General features: G+C 37.5%; 1 protein-coding gene across 4 annotated transcripts in view; it reads right to left on the reverse strand.

Moving 5' to 3' along the window:
* Nucleotides 1-965: 965 nt before the first annotated feature.
* LOC110036931 (protein PARTING DANCERS) overlaps nt 966-25461 on the reverse strand; it is a 49460-nt gene continuing 24964 nt past the window's right edge. For 2 of the 4 annotated variants that reach the window (XR_002295280.1, XR_002295279.1), the window contains exons 8-10: nt 1532-1689; nt 1325-1380; nt 966-1235 (exon numbers count right to left, since the gene is read on the reverse strand). Coding sequence is in view for 2 of the 4 variants with exons in the window: in XM_020741492.1 (XP_020597151.1) it covers nt 1540-1689 (150 nt within the window). In the remaining 2 variants the exon portion in view is untranslated. Of the gene's footprint in view, nt 1236-1324; nt 1381-1409; nt 1690-25461 lie in introns of those variants that run through there. The other 2 variants (XM_020741492.1, XM_020741491.1) reach the window with 2 other exon arrangements.

The following is a 25461-nucleotide window of genomic DNA, read 5'->3' on the forward strand; positions in this document are numbered from 1 at the left end:
ACTTATCTCACAGGCAGGATAGGGTTACAGATCGTCAAGGCATGATGTTCACATGATAAAGGAATCATTGTGCAACAGTCCAGAGTGATTGCAGTTGGGAGTAATTGTCGTAGTCTTGATACACCACCCTTGAAACTTGTGCTGCACCATGCTTAGAACAATATGTTACTCAGTAGGATGTTTCATTGCTCCACAATGTTGATCGTTACTCCACAATGTACATCTTAACTCTACACAGAAGTTCGTTGCAATGAAAAAGGGGTGGCAAATGACAGTCGACAATGACAGACGAGCAATGATTAACAGGGGTCAACAACTATAATAACTAGAAAAGTTCACCTGATCATCAGTGCAGAAACAGAGCTAGAATTCAGCTCCTCTTGATCCTCCTCCGAGGTTAGACCTTCCCTTGACTCAAGGTTTAGATCATGAAGGAGGTACCACTCTATTTATAGAGTTTGGGAGTGCCTCTCTTGCTAAAAAGGAAGTTTTATAGACCACTCTAATGAACGGCCTAAAGATATTCCCACGATTGAATGACATTTTGTGTACACTTAAATGCATTAAAATGTCAGATTTAATTTCTAAAACTTTTAATGCTCATCTTGTTGAAATGTGACCACAAGCCGTTAGATTAAGAATTTGTTAGAATAAGAATTTATTTGACCTTTTGTGCACCAAAAGTTTTTAAAAATGATTTAACGACTCGATTTGAGTTTGATTTAACTTGAATTGGGTCAATTTTGGCGTCATTGGGTCTATCTCCTCGAGCTTGTCTATTTGACTATAAATTTGTTGATATCAGAGCTCTATATGAAGTTAACGTTTCTTACTCAAATTTTGTTTTTTTTTTAAGATTTACATGCATACCACTTAATTCTTACATATTTACATATCTAGAACATATACTTCAATTTTTACATACATATCATCTTACACATGCCAAAAAAGATGTATTCCACTTTTTAAAAGGTGAAATGGTGGTATTTTCATGTGACAAAATTTTAGCATAAATATGAAATGCAAAATTTAGGTGTTGGATATGTAAATACACAGGAATTGAATGGTACGTATGTAGATGCCGTAAGTTGATTTTACACGTAATTTCACCCCAACTCTTAATAATCTCTAGTGGTTAAAAGTTGCATGCACACAAGGCCACCCGTATGCCCCTGCACTGTTTTAACGATGGAGCCATTCTTCACCAAGAGGGGTTGCTGGAGGGGAGTTTTGCTCTGTTGCAGCCAATATAACAACAAATTTTTAGCCTTTCGATCTCTCTAAAGATGCATGAAAAACATTGAGAATCATGAAGCAAACATACAAATGGAATATTGCACTCGACATCGTCATATTACACTAGACATCGTCACTGGTAAACTGCAGAACATCAACATATAGAATAAATCTTGCAATCAATCCATATATTTTCCTTGCGCATATATCAGTAGAACTTGAAAAAATCAAGTACAGAATGTAGTATTGCTTCCAAATGGCATTAATTGCATCTGCACATGTATGAAGAACATACCTTCGCAATTAATTGATTTTTGGACAGAGATAGTAGCCTGGATCTCTAAAAAATCTAAAAATCCTTTCAGCTTTATCCACTGAAAGGTCTGTACTTTCCAAAATAAATTCCTTGGAAGCTCTGGAAATTGCTTCAATAGAGCCGACGGCACCTGCAAGCTAAACAATGAAATAAATCTTGAAAGCACTTACGAGGTGATTCTTTAGCAAAAGGATGACTCATATGAAAATACCTAAGAGAATTTACTAGAAAATTTGGTTTTAAATGCCTCGTCATTGCAAATATGCCTGCTATTTTATTATTTGGAGAAAATACCTCAAAAGTTTATTTTGGACCAAATTACTTCCATGAAAATACCTCAAAAGTTTATTTTGGACCAAATTACTTCCATATAGAAATTGGGGTTAGCACCGTTGCTCAATCATTCCTCTTCCCAGCACCTTCTTCATCTCTGGCAATCTCAAAGCTTGTATGATCGGTTTGTTGTAGGAGTTTATAGTGGTGATCTTGACTTTTCAATCAAATGTTCAAATTTTGCAATTTTATAATTTTGTTTATGTAAGTTTAAATATATCCTTCGCATTCTAAACTCTAAACCCAATAATAATAGACATCATATTGTCTGCTAAAAACACATTCGAATCTTGTTCAAACTACCAAGTCACTTGAACAAATTATGAGTACAATTTAAACAAAGTTCTAACAGGTTTTAACAAGTTTTTAGCAGAGGTCAAAGAAGATTCAAACAAAATTCAAACAAGGTTAGAACAAGGTTCGAGCATTATTCAAATAATATTCAAACATGATTCATTGAATCATTTATTTTAGCCTTCATTATAATACATAAAATTTAACTAATTTGAATTATTTTATTATACATACAAATTTCCATTCTAATCATACTTGTAGAAACATTAATTATATGAGCCACATTGAAAGTAACAGTGATAAGGACAAAGTGACTAAACAATTTTAAGCTTATAAGCTCATAATAAAGACTGAGATCTCCCCTCCAATTAGTTCTTTAAATATCTGGAATTAATATTTCTTTGGGGCCCCAATTCAACTACTGCTAAGAAAAATCGATTAAAAAATAAGAAATACTTTATTGTGTTCAAAATTTGAGGCAAGAAGACACGGAGAGTTGTTGAATTTGCTCTGATCAGCTGTTGACGTTCGGAGAAATTTCATATTAGAAAGAAATCAAGAATGTTTACAAGCAGAAGCAATGGCTGATATATATTTAATTTAGCGGAGACAATAACTTCAAAAATACAGACCTGGATAAATCACACATACAGGGCACCGACAAGGATAATGTATAAAGTTTAGGTTTATGCTATCATATAATATAATCATCCTTAACTATGATTTGTTTAAGAAGGATATAGTGTACTATAAGACCCCCGCTTTGAAAAACATTGCTCTAGCCTAGTCCATTATAACTGGATATGCGATAACATTACAATACTAATCCAAAATCGATGAGCGAAGGTGCAGAGTACTTTGGAGAGAGAGCATCTAGGACACTGAGCTAAGAGTAATAAAATACTCAGAAAAAAAAAATTTAGCAATTTCGATGAATAAGAATATAAATTGTATGCAAAATATTAGATTTTAACTGTAAGTTATGTGTTAGATTATTATGATAAATTAACTCGGAAGCCTAATTAAATTGTTTATATAGGCAATCGTTTATCCTACACTGATGAATAGTACAAAAAAAAAACTTGTATAAATCCATGGTTCCCACTCAGTACATCCCAATTAGAGTTCTAAAAAAAGGTGACAATCATATGTTCAGGCGAGAAAATAAAAGCTGAAGAACAATCAACTGCTAGTCAGTCTACGCCCTACTCCAAAGAGTCAAAATAGTTTTTGTTATTATTTAAAAGCTAAAAAATATTCAATGTTGATTGGAGAATGTAGGAATTGAAAATTTAGCGGATTGCTTTATTGATATGAAAAGAGGATATAAATACACCTTACAAGAATCTTCAAATAAGAAAAACATGAAAATTAAAATAACAGGAAATAAAAAGACATAATTCCATATAATTACTTGGAGATAAAAGGAAAACATAAAACAGGAAGGGCGGTAAATGGGAAAACATAAAATTGGAAGGACAATAAATCCCAATGTTTTCAAAACAGAACTAGACCGACCAGTTCAACCGGTTCGACCGTGAACCGGTTAGTGGTCCGGTTCGACAATCTAATTAAACTGCTTCAACATCAAACCGTTCCAGATCGCCTCAAACCACCTATTTGACCGGTGAATTAGCAAACCAATTCCTGTTTCCGAGAATCGGGAGAAATAATTTCTAACATGTAACTACTTTGATTATCCCAACTAGTGGAGCCGCTTTGACTTTCCTCCCACAGTCAGAGGGTATTATCAAATTTCCACAATATTTATTAAATTACCTGTTATCTCAAGTTCGGCATGTTTCCTGTACGAAACAAATAAAAAATTACGACTTGCCTTTTTTCACTAGACAAGCTTTCTAACAAGCTTTCAAATATTAAATGACATGATAGTTGTTTTGGCTTTTGTGACAAATTAATATTTTTATTAAAATTTAACTGATGTTCTTGTCCATTTCTTAGGAAACCACGTAAGAATTTCCTTTTAGGTTTTAAATTAAAGCAATAACTTGTGAAATATTATGCATTTTTTATTAAAATTTAAGTGATAAAATAATTCATTCTATTGTGATTTTGGTGGACTACTTAATGTGTAATTTAAAATATAGATTTTGGATTATCATTCATTAGAAATATAATTTCATAATTCAATGTAAGCAAAAAAAATTTTTTAATTTTTATTCTATAGTTAATCAATTTTTTAAATTTTATAATTTTGCATTTTATTGCAATATTTTGATTATATTTAAATTTTTTTTATGATTATTATGTCATCTGATTCAACCCCAGTTGAACATATGAGCCTTGAACCTCTCTTTCTTCCGGTTTGATGTTCGATTTGGTTTTCACTACCTTGATAAATCCAATCCTTCTAATATAAAAAGGGCAATAAATACGAAAACATAAAATAAAAAGGGCAACAAATACAATCCTTCTAACACTCCCACTCGAGTTGAAGCATACATGTCAATCGGGCGAGGAAAATTCTTTGTAAGAATATCAATCAGTTGTCCAGTAGATGGAACAAACGAAACACAAATCTCCATGAAATCAAGTTTGTCCTTGATAAAGTTAAGGTTAATCTCCACTTATTTGGTATGATCAAGTTGGACCTGATTGGGAAAAATGCTAATGACGGTTTTATTATCACAAAACAGCTGCAAAGGAGCAGTGACCGACATACATAACTTAGTGAGCATAATGTGCAACCAGAGGGCTTCATACACCCCCAAAATCATAGATCGAAACCCAGTTTCAAAACTACTACAGGGAACTACAGATTGTTTTTTTACTTTTCCAAGTGACAAAATTCCTCCAAACGAATGAGCAATAACCTAAGGTAGATCGCCTGTCATGGATGAACCCGACTCAATGAAGGTCCGTATAAACCACAATAAAGTTGAAGTTGCGACGAGAGAACAACAAATCTGAGTCTGGTGTGTCTTTTATGTAGTGGAGAGTCCCATATCGTGGTGCGATGGTGCTCGTAGGGATCATGCATGAACTGGCTGACGATACCCACGACGTGACAAATGTCTAAACGAGTATAGGCGAGATAAATGAGCTTACCGACAAGGCATTAGAAGTTGGTTTTGTTCACTGGAATGACATTGGGAGTATTCAATAATTTCTCATTTAGGTCCATCAGAACAGCAACCAGTTTGCAAAAAAACAAAGGTTGATCTCGATCAATATTCCATCTGATCTTTGTATCGAGAAAGGAAAATGCCCCAAAAATACCGAGTTGCTTCCATCTCTAAGAATTACCAAAAAGACACAAGTCTTTCATTTCAAAAGATGCGGCAAGGATGCCTTTGAGAGACTCCAAGGCTAGAAAATCATTACCTGTGAGCACAATGTCGTCGACATAGACGATCAGGATGGTAATACGACCATTAGATGAATGCCAAACAAGTAGTGTATGACCAGATTGGGGATAAGAGAGCACACGGCCGAGTACAGCCTGCATGAACTTATCGAACCAGGCCCGTGAGGATTGCTTCAGTCCATAGAAGGACTTACACAATTGGCACACTAGTCCACGGGAAGTCGAGTCAAACTCTGGTGGGAGAGACATATAAACCTCCTCAGTTGAATCTCCATTAAGAAAAGCATTATTGACGTCCAACTGAAGTAAGGGTCAATCACGATTCATGAGTAATGATAATAGGACTTGAATGGTATTTAGTTTGACAACTGGAGTAAATGTCTCTTATTAGTGAACTCCATAAATACGAGAATGTCCTTTGATGACCGGCTGTGTTTTGTTGCGTTCAAAAGAACCATTGAAGTTAAACTTGGTGCTGAAGATCCACGAACATTCTACTGCTTTCTTTCCCTGGGGTAGATCGGTCACATTCAAAGTATGGTTATGTCGAAGAGCATTCATCTCATCCATGACAGTAATCTTCCAGAAAGCCAAAGGAGTTTCAGTAATGCATGGGGACAACGGTCCTTCACAAAAGTAGCAAATTCTGTGTCGAGTGAGCCAAAGGAGTTTCAGTAGTGCATGGGAGACAACGGTCCTTCACAAAAGTAGCAAATTCTGTGTAGGTTGGAGATAGGTTGTGAAACAAGATGTATTTGGCAATGGGATACAAAGTTTCTGTCGTTATTTGTTTGCATACCTCAATATGGAGATTCACATCTTCACTTGGATCAGTAGTGACTTATGTTGGTGGAGAAGGCATCATTTCAGGAATGTCAGCAAGAGCAAATTTCAAGACCTGCAACAGTGCAAGGGACTCGACTGTAGGGGCATTGGGACGAACTTCAATAGAGGATTTTTTACGACAAGTATAATCGTGAATAGATGATAATGGTAATGTTGGTCTGGCTAGTGGTAATTCCATAGGTGTTGAAGGTGCACCGGATATCGTGCTCATAGAAGGGATGTCCAACGATGTCGAATGAGAAACAACGTCCAAAGTATAAAACATCCCCTCACTTAAGATAGTGTTACGGAAGAATGGAACATTTTCAAAAAAAGAGATAACGACACTAACATAGTCCAAAGTATAAAACATCCCATCACTTAAGATAGTGTTACGGAAGAATGTAACATTTTCAAAAAAAGAGATAACGACACTAACATAGATTTTAGTAGTGGTAGGATCCAACCACCGGTAGTCTTTCGAGTGGTGAAATACCCAAGGAAGACACATTTGATTCAGCGGAGATCAAGTTTATTATCAGTTGGGTTTGTGTTGCGAACAAAGACCGTGCACCCAAATAATTTGTGGTCTAATGTAGAAAGGTTGGTTGGTAGGAAACCATGACATCAAGACGGATAATGAGGTCAGAAAGTTATGAATTTTTCTGGTAACTCAATTGATGAGACAGTTGGTGATGAGGATGGCATCACTACAAAAATATTTAGGGACACTGGTTTGAATATAATAGAACGAGCAACAACAAGATGATGTCTATTTTTCTGCTCGACTAACTTGTTTTGTTGAGGGCTTTCCATAAGGAACATGATGGAGAATGCCCTTACTCACCAAGAACTCTTCCAATATAGAATTAAAGTATTCACGACCATTGTCGGTCCGAAAAAGTTGAATATTTATTTTGATATGGATTAAAATGCAGTGGAAATTTTTAAAAATTATTGTAGCTTCAGATTTACCTTTTAAAATATAGACCAAAGACGTCTGAGTATGGTCAACAATTAGAGAAAGAAACTATCTTTTATTGGTATAGCTCACAGTTCAAGTGAGTCCCCATAAATTACTATGAATGCGTGAAAAGGATTGGAAAGAGTATAAAGATGAGGTAGATATGACACACATTGAAGTTTAGCTAATTGACAACTTTCACAATAAAAAAAAGGATGAATTTTTATAAGTAAATAACAAAGGATACAAATGTTTTAAATAATAAAAACAGGGATGACTCAAATGACAATGTAAAAACATAATTGGATATGTAGTAGAAAGAGAAAAACTACAACTACAAAACTGAATGCTAGTGTCATTTATGATATCTTGGAAAACATAGTGCCCGCCTACCCGCTTAGCAATTCCAATCATCCTCCTCGAATGATGATCCTAAAAGGCACAAATATCAAGAGAAAAATAAGCAACTCAACCAAGATCACATGTCAACTTACTGAACGATACGAGGTTGCACTTAAGTAAAGAAACATGTAACACGGATTCCATAGTAACCACGGCTGTACGTACAACCGACCCTTTACCCGTAATGAAATTAGTGGTGTCGTCGGCAATTCTAATCGTTCTCCCCTGGAGCAAAGAGAATACATTGAGAAGAAATAAGAACCATCGGTCATGTGGTCAGTAGCACCTGAATCAATAATCCATGGGATAGAAAAAGCAAAAACAGCGAGTGCCATAGAGATCTTGCCTTGATGAACATGAGAAGTTAATGAGCTGAAGAAGAGCTGGCTAGACTAAAGTAGCTTAACCAAGTGTTCCATCTGACTTTTGATGGAGTTTGCTGATTCGAGGATGGTTCGAGCAGGGTTCAGCTTAACTGTTGCGGATTTTGAGGTCGTAACAAGACTTTTTAACAGCAGAAGATTTAGTTCAAGACTTATTTGTCAGTTTCTCATGGAGCTTCCAAAAATTGTCACTAGTATGGTAGGATTTGTGGCAAAAATCACATGTGGAGTGATTGGCTTGCGACAGCATGGCAGAGTATGGAATACTGTTGGAGAACAAGGTTGAAGTATCGACTAAAGTAGTGGAGTTGTCGAGTATGAAAAGTCTTAGAATTTCTTCGCGGTGAATCAAGGTGAATGATATACAGCCAAAGACTTCATCGAGATCCTTTTCGGGCCTACCACGAATTGAAACACACGATCATTTTCTAAATTTTTGTTGGAAGAGGGAAAGATCCATAGGAGAGGACCTAGTGTACTCATAGTAGAGATTATATTCCATCCATAAGGCAACAAAGTTATTTGTAATACTGGGTCATCGTCTTCGATAACAGTCTCGATTAGTGGATCTTCTTAGAAACTTCATAGAGTTGTCCAAAATTACCTACTTCCAAGTAGGTGTCCGGAACGGCAGTTCAAAAAGTACTTTCAGTGGGGAAAAAAAAGGTACGAACAACCAATCGGTCTTCATTCAATTAATCGACCATGACATGACTATGGAGTTCTTCACCCACTCTGCATATGTTGGGTCAGTTTTCGAAGGTTCACAAATCATACCTGTCAGATGGCTGAATTTACCTTGACCTTTGAAAAATAACAAAAAAGCTTGAGACTTTTGGAGGAAATTAGAGTCGTTGAGTTTGTGGCTGGTAATCAAGAAATTAATGTGGTTTTCATGTCCTCCGGTCAAAGAAGAAATTGAGGCAGATATTGATCCTCTATTGGACTCAAAGGCAGCATCAGATGGAAGCTCGGTCGTGGAGGAATCCGTCACGGCTCTGACGGAGCCAAAGGTGAGGCTTGGATATCAATACATAGAATGAGATAATCCCTTACTCAGCTATCAACAAAAGAGGGCTTCTAGGGTAAGATTCCAACTGGAGGGAGGGAGATCCAACGGTTCAAGAAGTAGTTCGAGGAGGTCTGACAGCAGAAAGGCCTACAAGGGAAGATTCCAACCGAAAAGTGGGAGAGATCTAGCGATTTTAGGAGGAATTCCAATAGCCAGGAAGGAGTTTCAATGGCGAGAAGGCCTGCAGGGGAGAGATCCAACAGATAGAAGGAATTTTGGTGGCATTGGAAGGGAGTCTAGCAGGCAAGAGGTAGTTCCGACGGGGGAAAGGGTCAGCAGCGAGGGAAAGACGACCTAAAATTTGAATGGGAAGTTCTGGTTGCGAGGGTAAGGTCCCGATGGCTAGGGTAAAATTTCGTGGATCTGATACCATATAAGAATTGGCAATTCAGTGGAATGCTTTATTGATATGAAAAGGGGATATAATAACACCTTGCATGAAAATTCTCAAATACGGAAAACATGAAAAAGAATATCACAGGAAATAAAAAGACATACTTCCTAATAATTACTTGGAGATAAAAGGAAACCATAAAAAAGGAAGGGCAATAAATAAGAAAACATAAAATGGGAAGGGCAATAAACCCAGTCCTTCTAACATGGGAAGGGGCAATAAATAGGAAAATATAAAATAGGAAGGACAATAAATCCAGTCCTTCTAATGGAGAATAAGCAATTGAGGTTGGAATAAAAATTGGATTCTCCAAGTAACTTCGTTCAAAAGTTTATTCGTTGAGAGGTGAAGGAGAAAAAGGAGGATAGTGAGGGAGATTTTTGTTGCCAACACAACTATTTATTTTGAGGTAAGAGATTATGTAGAAAAGGAGAAGATGGAGAAGAGATGGACGGGATGAAGTAAATAGGGGATGTTAGCCAATCCGTTGTTATAATACATACAAAGTATGAGGTGATAAAGGAGGTTGAGATATGTGATGTAAACCAATTCCTTCATATTGTTTATACAAAGCAGGTGGACAAAGTTAAGGGTTATTACCTCATCTCTTAGTATTATACATAAAAATGAAGCAAAGGTAATCAATTATAAAATTAGCAAAAAGAATAAGAAATATTTGATCAGCAACTTCACAAATTCATTAGAAAAGATTCAAAAGCCAATGGATCTACATGTCATTGATCCCGTCAGCCTAATTAATGAAGAGCAATTGTTTTCTTTCAAAAACCTAAAAATTAGGATTGGAATATAACTCAAAGATATATAAGGACACAAGAGTTAATACTAAAAGCATACTATGGATTCAACAATTGAAAACACCCATAATACGATAATATAGTAAGGCAAACAATCCCCTAGTTTATTGATGGCTTGACTTTATGATAAGATAATTACCCAAATTAGATTCAACGTTCATAACAAAGAGATTTTTTATGTTAGCTAATATGAGAGTAAATATAGAGCTGCCCAAAGATCTATAAGCCTGAGATTATTCTCTTAGATAAATTATTTGATCAATACTTAGAATAGAGATCTTCACGTACAATAAATTAAGAAGAAATGACCCTTTCAAGTGGCCTGAAGAATCCTTGATGTATATCATTGGAAAGAAGACCATGGTTAAAAGATGAGATATTTTGGTTCATAACAAACTAGCAAAGCATATTTCTTTGAGAAAATAAATAGCAGGGATACTTAAATAATTTCAAAAACTATGATGCAAATAAAATCAAATTTAAACAACAATGAGGCATATATGTTGACCTAATTTTTGGTAAGGTCTAGTTTTTCTCTTAGGATTTAGGGTCTATCCTTAGGGTTTTTCCTTTCACTATCTTAGAGCCTTAGAAATGGGACCCACCTCATTTTAAAAATCCAACCTACCTCTTTACCCTTTAGGAGTTTCGCGTGTGTGGTATCGGCCTCTAGTACTAAGGAGGTTGAAACCAACATGAGCAAACCCAAAAGGAGTCCTTATAGGATCATTAAGCCCTAGGATTGACTTCTGCACAATATGCATCTTCGCGCGGATAAACTTTGTAATTCGGAGAGTCGAAACGTTCGATCACTACAATTCACATCATCGCATCATTTGCACCATTATTTGTCGAAAACTTGAAGAAAATTTTTGACAAAATCGATCGTGGACCAGAATTTTGACGAGAATCGAATTTGACGCATTTTCGACCCGATCGTAAACGAGACTGTTTGAATGACCTCAGATGACGAAACGGACTGTGTTGTCACGTCCGAAACGTCAATTTCAGCTAGGAAGGACACCCATTTTGCTAGGACGCCGCACACAAATAAATTAAACAAAATTTGACACTTTTTAAGTAAAGAAAAAAAATCCTTATATTGAAATTCCTAAATCCCTAATTCGCTAACCCGTCCGCCCCTTCTCCCGTCGCGACCCAAGCGCGACTCACGCACCAGTTCCTTTTCTCCTCGTCGAGAGCCCTAGTCGAGCCCGCCCCATCTCCCCTTCTTCGGTCGCAGCCCAGGTGAGACCTAGGGTCGAGTTCGCTCCAGCGAACTTCTCTTCTTCATGCGGCTTTGTCCTCGAAGTCCCCTTCCCCGTGCTCTACGAAAAGCTTCCACCTGCTTCTTGCACCACCTGCTCCCTCTGTCGTGCTCCGGTTTTTCTCCTCCCACGCCTCTGCGCTCCTTCTCGCCACCTTACCCATGCTTGTCGCATTCGGTTCCCTCCCTCGGTAAGCCAACGCAAGCTCTCATCCTCCTCTGGCAACAAAACCAATCTTAGGGGAAGGTTTTGAGGTTGGCAAAAATAATCGGGAGAGGGGGCGGTCCTGCCAAAATTTCCTCTAATCTTTTTGGTTGGATATTCCCTGCTCTGTTCATCTTGTGTTTGCTTGAGGTCTTTTAGGGTTCTGTGTTCTGTTTTGGGACTGTGTTCTGTTTTGGAAAAGCTTAAGCTTTGATAGGTGGAGGTGCTGCCGATTTTGTTGTGGTTCGTGTTCTTTGAACCAGCATCAAGAGGTAACTCTTTTCCCTTCGCTCTTCTTTAGTAGATTCATGATATATCTCTTAATAAATTCTTTACTATATGCGTTTGATGCAATGACAAGGATCTACTTTTTGTTCATGCTTGGCCTAACCTTTAGCATTTAAGCCTTAATTTGATCATCGATCATAGATTTGGTGGGGGGAAGTCCTTGACGCTTTCATTGCATTGATCCTTCTTGCTCTCCACCACTTTCTTCCCCTTCTTCGCCTAATATTTGGATTAAGGTTTTGGAGGGGTTATAACCTGTGCAGGCAACGCCAAAATCTTTAATAGAAGTTAAATTAACTTCTTTTTTTTATTTTTTTTTTATTTTTTTAGTTTCGGTGTCACTGTTGTAATAAAGCATGCGTGATGGAGGATGTGGGTACGAGTCAAGCGGGAAGTTTTTGTTTGTCAATATATGGCCATCATACCAACTTACCAAGTAGTATGAGCACTATGGGGCTTTCAGATATATGATTGCTGTTGTTGTGAATTCGAGTTGCAGTGGTTGTGGGATTAGTTTTAATGGCATAGAACACCAAAGCATGAGAATCCAACACTTTCTTTTGATATTGAGGGCCAAGAGCTGCCCCTTGCTAGCTGTCGAATGGAAGGATAAGGCTGCTAGTGATACAGATTTAATTCCAGAAGATTGCAAATGCTTAAGCCGTAAATTTCAGCCAATGTCTTTCAATAAGTAACATATATGCTTTTTTATTTACGTACCCACCACCCAATTCTTATATATTTACATTCCTAATACCCAAACTTTAATTTTAATATATGTGCCACCCTCTACCCTATGCATGAAATGGTATTATTTCTTTTGCAATATGAAAGATTTGGACGGTATATACATATGAAAGATTTGTGTGGCATAAATGTAAAAATTGATGTATAGGTGTGAATATTCATGAGATCTTACATGTATGCCACTTTAATGCTTACACATGTATGTGGGATTCAAATTTGTTTCAGATTTTCTTATCATACAACTCACATGGGAAAAATTTTGATATTTGGTTATGGAGGATTTTCAGGATTAGCAAATCCTCGTAATATTTAATTACTTTGCCGTTTGTTATTCATATCATTTGAATTAGCTTAGGGGAACTTTGATGAAAAGTACTGTTTGCAAAAGAATATTTATCCAAAGAACCTACCTGTGAATAATTTGCTTCAGTGGAAATGAAGAGTTGTAATATATTTTGAAGTTTAATTAGTGCTTAGTTCACTGGTTTAACTGATGTTATTAAAACTGCAGCTAGTTTATCATTTAGCTTTTTGAGAAATGTCGTCAGTAGTTCACTTGTTCTTATAAGTTGAATTTGGAAATGACAGCTCGTCTCGCCGTGGTTTTTGGAATGTTTGAAACTATTTGGTATCTCGTTTGTACTGCGGTTTTGATAACGTTTCATGGTTGTTTTCTGCTCTCTGTTTGTGTCAATTTGAGAAGGTTTTTGGAAGTTTTTATGTATTGATTTAGGCACTTTAAGTGCTAATTTTTTGAGGCTTTATATACTGATTTGGGCACTTTAAGTGTTGATTTTTTTAGGCTTTTAAACACCTTTTGGGGGTTGATTTGATCATTATTTTGAAAGAATTTAAATATTTTTAGGTTGATTTACTTGTGATTTTGTCCCTCTGCTTTGTTTATTTCTTTTTAGAAATGGGTCGGTCTCCTTCTCCGTTGATTTGTTTTTATTATAATAGTTAAGTCAAAAATGGGAATTTTTTATTTAATTATTTGGAAAACACTTAAAAAAATATATGAAGATTAGTTAGAAAACACTTCATTAAAAGCAAAACACCCTAAATCACTGAAAGCTCAAGTTAGAGGCATAGGCTTCCTAGACTTTAGGAGCACACCATAAGTGAGAGTTCTTCTACTTAATTTTCAAATGAACGACAAAACTAGGCATTTGATCTCAATTCATAAGTTAGTTAAAATGATAGATATAAGGATACACGAAGATGTGGTTCATAACTTCTTCTTAATTAAATCTATTAGTAAAATTCTCGCAATGATTTAACCTACTGTGAAACCCAATGCTTTGGGATTTAAGCTTGAGTCTTACACTCAAATCCTTCTGGCAATCAAGGACATTCCTAATGTCACGTATAAGCCACATACTTCTGGTCATTTATACGTGACATCGTGTTTTGTTTTACTCGTTCATGTTTTTTTTATTATTTTATTATACCAGATTTTCTAGCAATTTGTTTAAGTTTCCTGCAATTCGATGTTCTTTTTATTGCATTATTTACTTTAATGTATCTGCTAAAATCCTTGGGTAGAGAACAGTAAGACATATGTTAGGAGGTACACCGGGACCTTAAGACTCAACAATAATTATACTTACAAATACAAAACATAAACTAAATTTGGAGTCGCTACAATTTGAAGCTTGGAGCAAGTCTTCGCGGGCAGCACGACCGAGAAACAGCAGATGGAGGATGACGATCTACAACAGCTTACCTTTCTTAAGAATTAAACAACAAGCCATAGGACTTCGAGGTAGTCTGCCTAGCGAGACATAAATCATTACTATATCTTTTAAGCATTTACATGGTCAAGTTGTGCAATTTAAGCCCTAACTCGTTTTAGGTTCTGAGGTCATCGTCCAATACGACGTAAATATAAGTTCTAAATAATAAAATTGGCAGGATAAAACATCAAATGACATTTTCTCAAAATTGAAGTCAAACAATAGAATAGTTTGGGAAATCATCGAGGCTTTCTCCTCCTGATCCGTGACATCCCCTACTTTTTCTTTCCTTCGACTTCAGAAATAATTGTTCTTATTTGGTCCTTTTCCCACTTGAATTTTCTATGTCCAACCACGAAAACCCTAAACTTTGTATTCATGAAGATTGATACCTCTAATTATCCTCGAGAGTTCTCTTAAGTGTCTTCAGTCATTTGAGAGAAAACTAACTATAGGAGATTTCCTCTATACGGAGCTTTAAGAACTCAGGTAATATAAACCCTATTTAATTTTTAATATTAGGTAGGGGAACTTGTCGGTCAACATAAAGGTTCGCAGGAAGTTTTTCGCAGACTAAAACGGATGTCATAAATTATTTAGTTTATCTGACTGAGCCTCACTAATAAGTAATATGATTATTCCTCGGGATAGATGTATCACATATGATATTGTGCTCGTTTATTTAAACTATCGTCTACATGAAATCGGTTCGGTCTCGTATTTTCAAAATTAAACAATTATATTTCAAAACTATATATATTATATTAAATCAAATACCTTTTTCCCAAATTTTAATGGCCGACAATTTCTTGCGACTCCGCTGGAAAATAGCTCTACTTTTCATTATGATCAATAGGTTTCTTTCTTCGTACATCGGTAATGTGTCAATTTCCCTTATGGACCAGATTACCATACTTTTGTTGGCATGCTTCGCTCATTTCTTTCATGGGCAGTACGGTCAACTCTCTCGGTTTCAGAATCCTCTGTTAAACCATCCCTAAACAGAGTGGTTCATGAATCTTTAAGGTTTTCTTTTTGCGTGAGGTCCAGCCCCCAATAGGTGTGTTCATGCGCGAGGTGCGTTGTGAAATCAGCCCTGGACCGGGTCCTGAGTTTTACTTTTAATCTCTACCCTCATAACTTCCGTTTAAATTCAGAAATTAAGCAAACACCGTTAACAAATATATAAAAAAAAATACGCTCTGAAAGTCATAAATAAAGATAAAATAATATGAAAGTATCAAAACAAAATGAAAGGAATAAAAAATAATGTACATAAATTAAATTCAATCAAACACAGTCGTCTGCGCCCGTTGTTATCTGTTTCGGTGCTTCTGCGTCTGTTTCGGCTCCGTCGCTGCTGCTTCTGCATCCGCCTGACAGGTCCTGTTCTCTGACCTCTTATGGCATTTACTTCTATGGTGGAGCCGGATAAAGTCGTCGCTGCTGCTTCTGCATCCGCCTGACAGGTACTGTTCTCTAACCTCTTATGGCATTTACTTCTATGGTGGAGTCGGATAAAGTCTCCTTTGCCCACGTAGTGGGTAACCCCCAAGTGGAGTCCGCAGTGGGATTCCCCTCAAGTTATAAGGAATCTCGGGAGGGGTACTGATGATTGTCATTTTATTAAGAAGGAGAGCAGGAAAGGTGGAAAAGAAGCAATCTTTTTCTCTGAATCAGAAATTTCTACTCTGACGGAATAATTCAAGTTTACTCTTATTAGAAAATTTCAGTGGGGACAACCTCCTATGGATATTATCAGAAAGAATGTTGATGATCTTAAGCAAGCAGGCAAGTGGAAAGTGGGACTCATGGATAAGAGATATGTGTTGATCCAACTAACAGTGGCTGAAGACTACACCAGAATTTTCTCCAAGAAATATCTTAATATCGAAGGCAAATCAATGAAGTTACTCAAGTGGTATCCTAATTTTGACCCAAATCATGAAACTCCCACTATACCGGTATGGTTTAGTTTACTTGGTCTCAAGCTGTATTTTTTTCACCATCAGGTTCTCTACTCTATTGGGGTAATCTTTGGGGATCCTTTGAAACTAGATCTGCCCACTTTCAACCTAACGAGACCCTTGGTGGCCAGAATACTTGTGGAAAATGATATTACTTTGCCGGATGTTACTGAAGTCTGGTTGGGCACAACCCATAATGGTTATTGACAACAAATTGTCATGGAACACAAACCCTCATATTGTACCCACTATAAGTTGTTTGGTCATATCCTTGCTAAATGCCACAAATTTCATTCTAATTTGAAATCTAAGGGTCAAGTGAATAAGGATGGGTTTAACCCCACTGCTGTGGACATTTTAGTTCCATCTGAGTATGGTACTACCAGACAGAAGGTGTGTTGCACCTGAGGACCCCCCATGACACTGCTGTTACTGTTACTGCGAGTGATGCGATGCTAGCACCTACAAACTCCATACAAAACAATTATGATGGACTATTTGCTATAAATGATAGTGTTCAGACTGATAATCAGGAGAACCTCGCAGCTCCACTTCTTCAAGAAGTAACCGGTGTAGCGACAACTCACACTTCTCATATTGTAGAACCTATTGTTGGATATCATACTTCACATATTCCAGAACCTACTGTGGTTACTACTGTTGGTAATTCTTCATCTCTACCCCATCAGGCTGATTCTCCGGAGGAGGAATGGCAGGTTTACACTTCCAGGAGGAAGAAGAAGAATGGAGATCTATTAGAGCTCAGAAATCTTATGGATGATACTTTGGTTACTACGGGTAATGGACAGCACCTTACCAATCTGCTAGCTGGATCCCTACCGAGAACTAGAGCCAGAGGCAAGACTAGATTGAGATGACCCACACTTTTTCAGCGCCCGGTGGTTTTTGAGTTTCTTTTTATTTCTACATGTACTCATCTTTTACATTTTTTTGGTATGTGTTGTACCGTGTGGGTTGGGTGTTTAGGTCCACCCATACAAACCTATCTGTACCTTTATCTTTAATATATCAGCCCTTTGGGCTTTTTCAAAAAAAAAAAAAAGAAAAAAAAATATATATATATATATATATATATATATAGGGAGAAGCTTGAGGAGATGCCTAATTAAAAATAGGCTCACTTGAATCAACTTAAGGAAATAGACTGCTTCGCCAAAGTTGGTCTTTTCTTTCGCCACCGGAGTGAAATTTATTATCAACAGGAGCGAGCTACCTGACCTGGCAGTCATTAAATTTGGACAAGGGTTCGACGATTTTAGAGTCAAGTTCCGAGATGTGGTCGTCGCAGTGATGAAGCCTGAAAGGAACAAGTTCGTGAAGCCTGTTGTGGAGTTCAATTTGAAGCTGCTACGAAATTCTCCCCTCTGAAGAGATCGTTTGAAAAGAACTCTTCTATTGTTGTGGGGTCTGCTGCTATGAATGTAGGGATTGCTCCCGGAGTTGTTCCTGCTCTTACCGTCGGATTCACCACTGTTGTACAAGTTGCTCCGCCAACTGAAGGAAAGAAGATTCTACATGACAAAGAGTCCGTCGATGCTTATAACACACCGTTTTTTGGATTCGAGATTGGGTCAAATTCAAAGTTCGTGCAACTGACGAAGACACGAGAAAGGAGGCGCAGTCAAGAAAATTTGAAAATCAAACAACCTCGACAGTCCCGCCAACACCCGCAGCAGTTCGATCAACAATCAGGTCAGCAAAGAATGTATCTTATAGATAGAAGGTCGTCCGCAACAATGAATCAACGACAAGGTATACCCGTTCAAAGAAGAGGCAATATCGAAGATGTTCTAGGACTTGCTAATGAAATCGGAATTCAAACTACCAGAGCCGAAAAAGTCAGAGGAGGCCGGCAAGAAGGATCATCCCCAATACTGCTCATACGACCGATTGCTCGGCCACACCATAGCAAACTAATTCAGTTTCAAGGATTGACTTGAGAAGAATTTCAAAAGTGGAAATGTAACGATTCCAAATGAGTATTTAAAAGAACCCGAAAGAGGTTCTGTAAATATGATTTTTGTTGATTTAATTAACTTCCACACGACGTACCGATGCTCGACGAAATAAGTGATGTTTCTCAAAAACTTTCTACTGACCTTAAAGTCATTAAAGGAAAGTCAATTGAGTCTACCTTGGAAAAGCTTCGATTCGACATTGCACAACTGTCTAAAGATCAGAAAGAAGATATTGAAGAAGAGGATTACGATCTAACAAATTATATTGAAGGTGATTTCACAGAAATCAACATCACCGAGACCCGAACCACGTTATCTGCGTGCAACGCTCCGCCTTCTGGTGAGGGGAATGCCGCGGATGAGTGGCAAAGGACTATTCAGCAAAGGGACGAACATATCAGTCGTCTCGAAAAAAAAATTGAAGAAATGACAGCCGCCATGATTACAATGCGAAGACAATCACAATTGGCACAAATGACTCAAAGACAAAACAGCCGAAAATAACTCATATTGCAGATAAAAGAAAAGAATTCATCTCCGACGAACAACTGAAGAAGGGTTCAGTTCAAGGTCCGATACATGAAAACGAAATTAAACACATGGTCGAACAACAGGTGAGAGAAGCCTTGAATCAATCAAAAGGAGGGACACCAACTCTAAAGAGTAGGTCCAATCCTGAGGAGTTTGATCTCATCCAATACCCCAAGGGTTTTGTACCACCTTTGTTCAAAACATTTGATGAGACTGGAAACCCTCGTTAGCATGTTGCACACTTTCGAGCAAGCTACTGCAACGCGGGGGGTAACAAAGCACTTTTGTTCCGCCATTTTGTAAGTAGCCCACCAGAGTTGCTTTTGATTAGCATGCAGAGCTACCAAATGGTTCAGTAAAGACATTTACAGAAATGGAAAACCTTTTTGTCAGCCGGTTTGCCGGAATTCAGCACATCACCATTGGTGATCTTTTGGTAGAGAGGCAAAAGCCGGATGAAACCTTGGTAGAGTACATCCTACGGTGGAGAAATCTCAGCATGAGATGTGAGCCGCAGTTACAAGAACAGCAAGCAGTTGAGATTCTTCTAAAAAGCATTCACGGTCCAGTAGGTTCCTTACTTAAAGGTTTTACAATCAGAACATTTGAAAAGTTGCTTAGCAAAGCCAGGAATCTCCAAGGAGCACAATCAGAACATTTGAAAAGTTTCTTAGCAAAGCCAGGAATCTCCAAGGAGAAGCCGAGCAATTTGGTTTTCCGAAAAGGGCTGAGAAGCTAGAACCAATGGAGATATTTAAGAAGAAATCTGGGACAGTTGTTGTAGTTGGCAGCGGAAATTGACAATTACAAATACGGGCTAAACAACGACAACAAACCTTTCAACATCCTCGTCAAAATACTCAACAATCATCTTAACAGAGACCTTACCAAACAGAAAGAAGAGTTCCAACCATGAACACTCGATCAAACGATATATACTCTTTCAAAGATGAAGCAACGAGAAAGATGTTCCGCAATTTGATCAAGAATCCCAAGTTCAAGTTGCTCAAGCTGAAGAAACCAGACGAGGTCAACAAGAAAGGACATTCAAGATATTGCCCATAGCACAGGTTCATTGGACACACCATAGAGGAGTGTTGCAGTTTCAAAGACTTGCTTGAGGAGAGTTTCAAGAACGGGGACATAACGATCCCGAAAGAATATTTGAAAAGAACCTGAAAGAGATTCTATCAATGTGATTTCGGTCGATCTGTTTGTTCCGACTTACTTCTACGCAACTAACAACAGATGAGATGTCGCTTGACTACTATTATATTATTATTGTTGTTTAAAGGGGATATTAGCAGGATTAATGTTAGTATGTCTCATCCCTCCCATCGCAATAAATGAAAGAAAAGAAAAAATTTGTTTTTGTCCATAATTGTTCAATACTTGGAAAGTTTATCATCCCAAAAGAAAAAAAATTGGATATTTTGATACGAATTTGATACGAATATGACTTCGAATATGACTTCAGGAAAGAATGAAATTAATGCTCTAATAACTGGGTCCTTCACTTTAAAGAACTAAGACTGGTCCTAAGTTGATTTCAAAATAAGATAGTGTCGTTGAAATGCGAGTAATTGACTCAGGATATCACGAGACTTTTAATTTCCTGTCAAGTGACTGGGTCCTGACTTTCGAATGAGTTATAATATCTCAGAATTTGTCTTAAGAAATATTTGAGGACTATTAGTCAGTATTAGTCAGGGGAGTTTGATTAGTCAGGGGAGTTTGGACATTCAAAATCTTTAAAAGAAATATATTTCGTCAGATATAGTAATTCTCAAAAAACAAAAGGAAAAAAAGAAAAGAAAAAAAAATTTTGTGTGAAAATCCTTTAAGAAGAAGTTTGATGCGAGCATGAAATCAAAAATTGGTGTCTGAATTAAGACATTCAAAATCCTTAAATTATGTTCTATCAGATATAGCAATTCTCAGCAAAAATTAGGGGAAAAGAAAAAAAAAGAAAAAAATAAGAAAAAATAAGAAAAAAATAAGAGAAAAAGATTATGTGTGAAGCTTGATCCGAAAAATCAAAACAAAAGAATAGTCTCCCTGAGAAGAAGCTTGAGGTGAAAGCATAATAAAAAATTGGTGTCCAAATTCTCCTCTGATTAATATAACTTGAAAATTATCTTAAGAAAATTCTCCTGATATATATATTCAGAAAAAAATGTTAAGTGATCGCGAGTCTTTTGGTCGGCTATTAATTGACTCAGAAATATCCTTGGGAAATGAAAAATGTTTTAATCACATGCGCAGAAATTCTAAAATTTGCTTAGGTCCAAGAAGAAAGATTTAAAAAAATAACGATGATATTAGCAATTAATGGAAATTCAACCCTGTAGTCGTATCCTTCAACACCCAGCAAATACAACTCCAATGACAACTTGAAGAACGTCAGAGCTATTTCTCAAAGACAACTTGAACAACATTTACAAAATCAATGTCAAAGCAAACGACAACTACTACAAGTGAAGCTACGAAGTTACGGCCTCTTCAGCTGCGGTGTCCGTAGAGATAACACATCTTTCCAGTCGACAATACTTCAAGAAGTATTGTGACTCGTGATGTTTCAGAGACAGACTTGTTCTTAGAAGCTCAAATGCCAAGTTTATCTAAAACTGGGTCCAAATCCTAAAATAAATGTAAGAAAATAAAACTCATCACCAAACAAAAGAAAAGTCAACATTGAAACAAAACTCTACTTCTCATAATTTTTTTATAAATCTTTGCACAGACATTTCAATAAAATTCAGCACTGCATGAATTTCTACGAACATTCTCTGCACTCAACAAAAATCTTCAAAATCTCTGCATTTGCAAATCTCAACAAGATTTTTCAAAATCTAGGCATTCATGAAAGCAAATTTCTGCAAATCTCCGCAATTCTCTGTTTTCACAGAATCTCAGCACTTGGGGTCAGTATTTTAGATATTTTAGAAGATGAGGATTTTTTATCCGATTTCGCATTGCTTTGCAATGATACACAGATTTCAACATCTGATTCTGCATTGTTTTGCAATGGTGCACTCGATATTCTAGAGGTTGAAGATTTTACATCTGATTCCGCGTTGCTTTAAGATCTCCTCCTATTACAATCTTTCAAATCAAATTCTAGAGGTTAATGTGATTTTACATCTGATTCATTGTTGCTTTAGGAGCCCCTCCTATCGCAATCTTTCAAATCAAATTTTGGGTCGGTGCAAGGTCGTCTGATTCCTTTAAATTCAACAAAATTTCAGAAGTTGAGGATTTTACATCTGATTCCGCGTTGCTTTAGGAGCCCCTCCTATCACAATCTTTCAAACCAAATTTTAGGTTCGGTCCAAGGTCATCCGATTCCTTTAAATACCATGAAATTTCAGAAGTTGAGGATTTTATATCTGATTCCGAGGGGCTCAGGGTCGGTGGAAGGTCATCTGATTCTTTTAAATTCAACGAAATTTCAGAGGTTGAAGATTTTACATCCGATTCTGCGTTGTTTTAGGAGACCCTCCTATTGCAATCTTTCAAATCAAATTCCAAGGGTCGGTGCAAGGTCGTCCGATTCCTTTAAATTCATTGAAATTCCATAAGTTGAGAATTTTACATCCGATTCCGCGTTGCTTTAGAAGCCCCTCCTATCGCAATTTTTCAAATCAAATTTTTGGGGTCGGTGTAAGGTCGTCCGATTCTTTTAAATTCCACGAAATTTCAGGGTCGGTGCAAGGTCGTCTGATTCCTTTAAATTCCACGAAATTTCAGAGGGAAATTTCAGAAGTTGAGGATTTTACATCTGATTCCGCGTTGCTTTAGGAGCCCCTCCTATCACAAAACCTCTCATATCACAATCATTCAAATTAAATTCTTAGGTCGGTGCAAGGTCGTCTAATTCCTTTAAATTTCACGAAATTCCAGAAGTTGAGGATTTTACATTCGATTCCGCGTTATTTTAGAAGTCCCTCTTATCGCAATCTTTCAAATCAAATTCCAAGGTCGGTGCAAGGTCATTCGATTCCTTTAATTTTCACGAAATTTCAGAGTCGGTGCGAGGTTGTCTGATTCCTTTAAATTCCTCAAGTTTTCACATGTATTTCCCCGAAATCCAAATCAAAATTGAAATCGAAATTGAAATTAAAGTCCAAAATTGAAGTTAAAATTAAAAGAGGCAAAGCAATTTGAATTTACATTCGAAACTTGAAAACTCAAATTCACAGCTCTAACTTAAAATTCACTTGCTAATTCCCTAGCAAAAATGATTCTTACTTTATTCTATGCTTTGTTCTAAGAATGTTGACTTATACATCTGTGTTGGTTCTGTTGATCTCCTCGGTCAACACCAATACAAGCGGTGTGTTTGTTCGGCACACCACACCTACTGGGGTTCTATTTTAGAGCCTAGTCTTAGGGTTCTCCCTTTGACTATCTTTGAGCCTTAGAAATGGAACTCACCTCATTTTAGAAATTCAATCTACCTCTTTAACCTTTTGGCGTTTCGCATGTGTGGTATCGGTCTCTAGTACTAAGAAGGTTGAAACTAATATGAGGAAACCCAAAAGGAATCTTTATAGGATCATTAAGCCTTAGGATTGTCTTATGCACAATATAAACCTTCGCGCGCACAAACAATATAATTCGGAGAGTCGACACGTTCAATCACTATAATTCACATCATCACATCATTTGCAGCGTTATTTGTCAAAAACATAAGAAAAAATTTTGAAAAAATCGATCGCGGAGCAGAATTTTGACGAGAATCGAATTTGGCGCGTTTTCGGCCAGATTATCGACGAGGTTGTTCGAATGACCCCGAATGACGAAACGGACTGTGTCATCGCGTCTGGAACGTTAATTTTAGTTAGGAACAACACCCATTTTGCTAGGACGCCGCGCACGAATAAATTACACGAAATTTCACACTTTTTAAGTAAAGAAAAAAAAACCCTTATTTTGAAATTCCTAAATCCCTAATTCGCTAACCCGCCCGCCCCTTCTCCCGTTCGCGACCCAAGCGCAACTCACGCACCCGATCTTTTTCTCCTGATCAGGAGACCTAATCGAGCCTGCCCCTTCTCCCCTTCTTCGATCGCAGCCCAAGTGACACCCTAGGGCCGAGTTCGCTCCAGCAAACTTCTCTTCTTTGCGCGGCTTTGTCCTCGAGGTCCCCTTCCCCGAGCCCTGCGAAAAGCTTCCAACTGCTCCCTGCACCACCTGCTCCCTCTGTCGCACTCCGGCTTTCCCCTCCCACGCCTCTGTGCTCCTTCTCGCCACCTTACCTGTGCTTGTCACATTCAGTTCCCTCCCTCGGTAAGCCAACGCAAGCTCTCATCCTCCTCTGGCTATAAAACCCCTCTTGGGGGAAGGTTTTGAGGTTGGCAAAAAAACCGGGAGGGCGAGATGCTGCCAAAATTTCCTCTAATCTTTTTGATTGAATTTTCCCTGCTCTGTTCATCTTGTGTTTGCTTGAGGTCTTTTAGGGTTCTGTGTTCTGTTTTGGAAAAGCTTGAGAAAACTTTGATAGGTGGAGGTGCTGCCGATTTTGTTGGGGTTCGTGTTCTTTCAACCAGTGTCAACAGGTAACTCTTTTCCCATCTCTCTTCTTCAGTTGATTCATGATATATCTCTTAATAAATTCTTTACCATATGCATTTGATGCAATGACAAGGATCTACTTTCTGCTCATGCTTGGACTAACCTTTAGCTTTTAAGCCTTAATTTGATCAACAATCATAGATTTGGTGGGGCTAAGTCCTTGACACTTTTATTGCATTGATCCTTCTTGCTCTCCCCCACTTTCTTCCCCTTCTTTGCTTAATATTTGGATTCAGGTTTTGGAGGGGCTATAACTTGTGCAGGCAGCGCCGAAATCTTATTAAATTAACTTTTTTTTTTATATAGTTTTGGTGCCAGTGTTGTAATTAAGCATGCGCGATGGAGGATGTAGGTACGACTCAAGCGGGAAGTCTTTGTTTGTCAATATATGGCCTTCATACTAATTTACCAAGTAGTATGAGCGCTATGGGGCTTTCAGATATATGATTGTTGTTGTTGTGAATTCGAGTTGCAGTGGTTGTGGGATTAGTTATTAATGGCATAGAACACTAAAGCATAAGAATCCAACAGTTTCTTTTGATATTGAGGGCCAAGAGCTGCCCCCTTGCTAGCTGTCGAATGGAAGGATAAGGCTGATAGTGATACAGTTTTAATTCCAGAAGATTGCAAATGCTTAAGCCGTAAATTTCAGCCAAGGTCTTTGTCGGCGCTAAAAGGGGGAAAGTTTAAAGTTTGTGGGTGGTTTGTTCAAAAGTTGTCCGTAAGAAGCTGTCGGTCGCTGGAAGTGAAGTCCCGTCACCCGCTTCGAAAGGACGTTTAATCTACATTTATATATAGCACA

Source organism: Phalaenopsis equestris, unplaced genomic scaffold (assembly GCF_001263595.1).
Source record: "Phalaenopsis equestris unplaced genomic scaffold, ASM126359v1 Scaffold212756, whole genome shotgun sequence".
Lineage (NCBI taxonomy): Eukaryota > Viridiplantae > Streptophyta > Magnoliopsida > Asparagales > Orchidaceae > Phalaenopsis > Phalaenopsis equestris.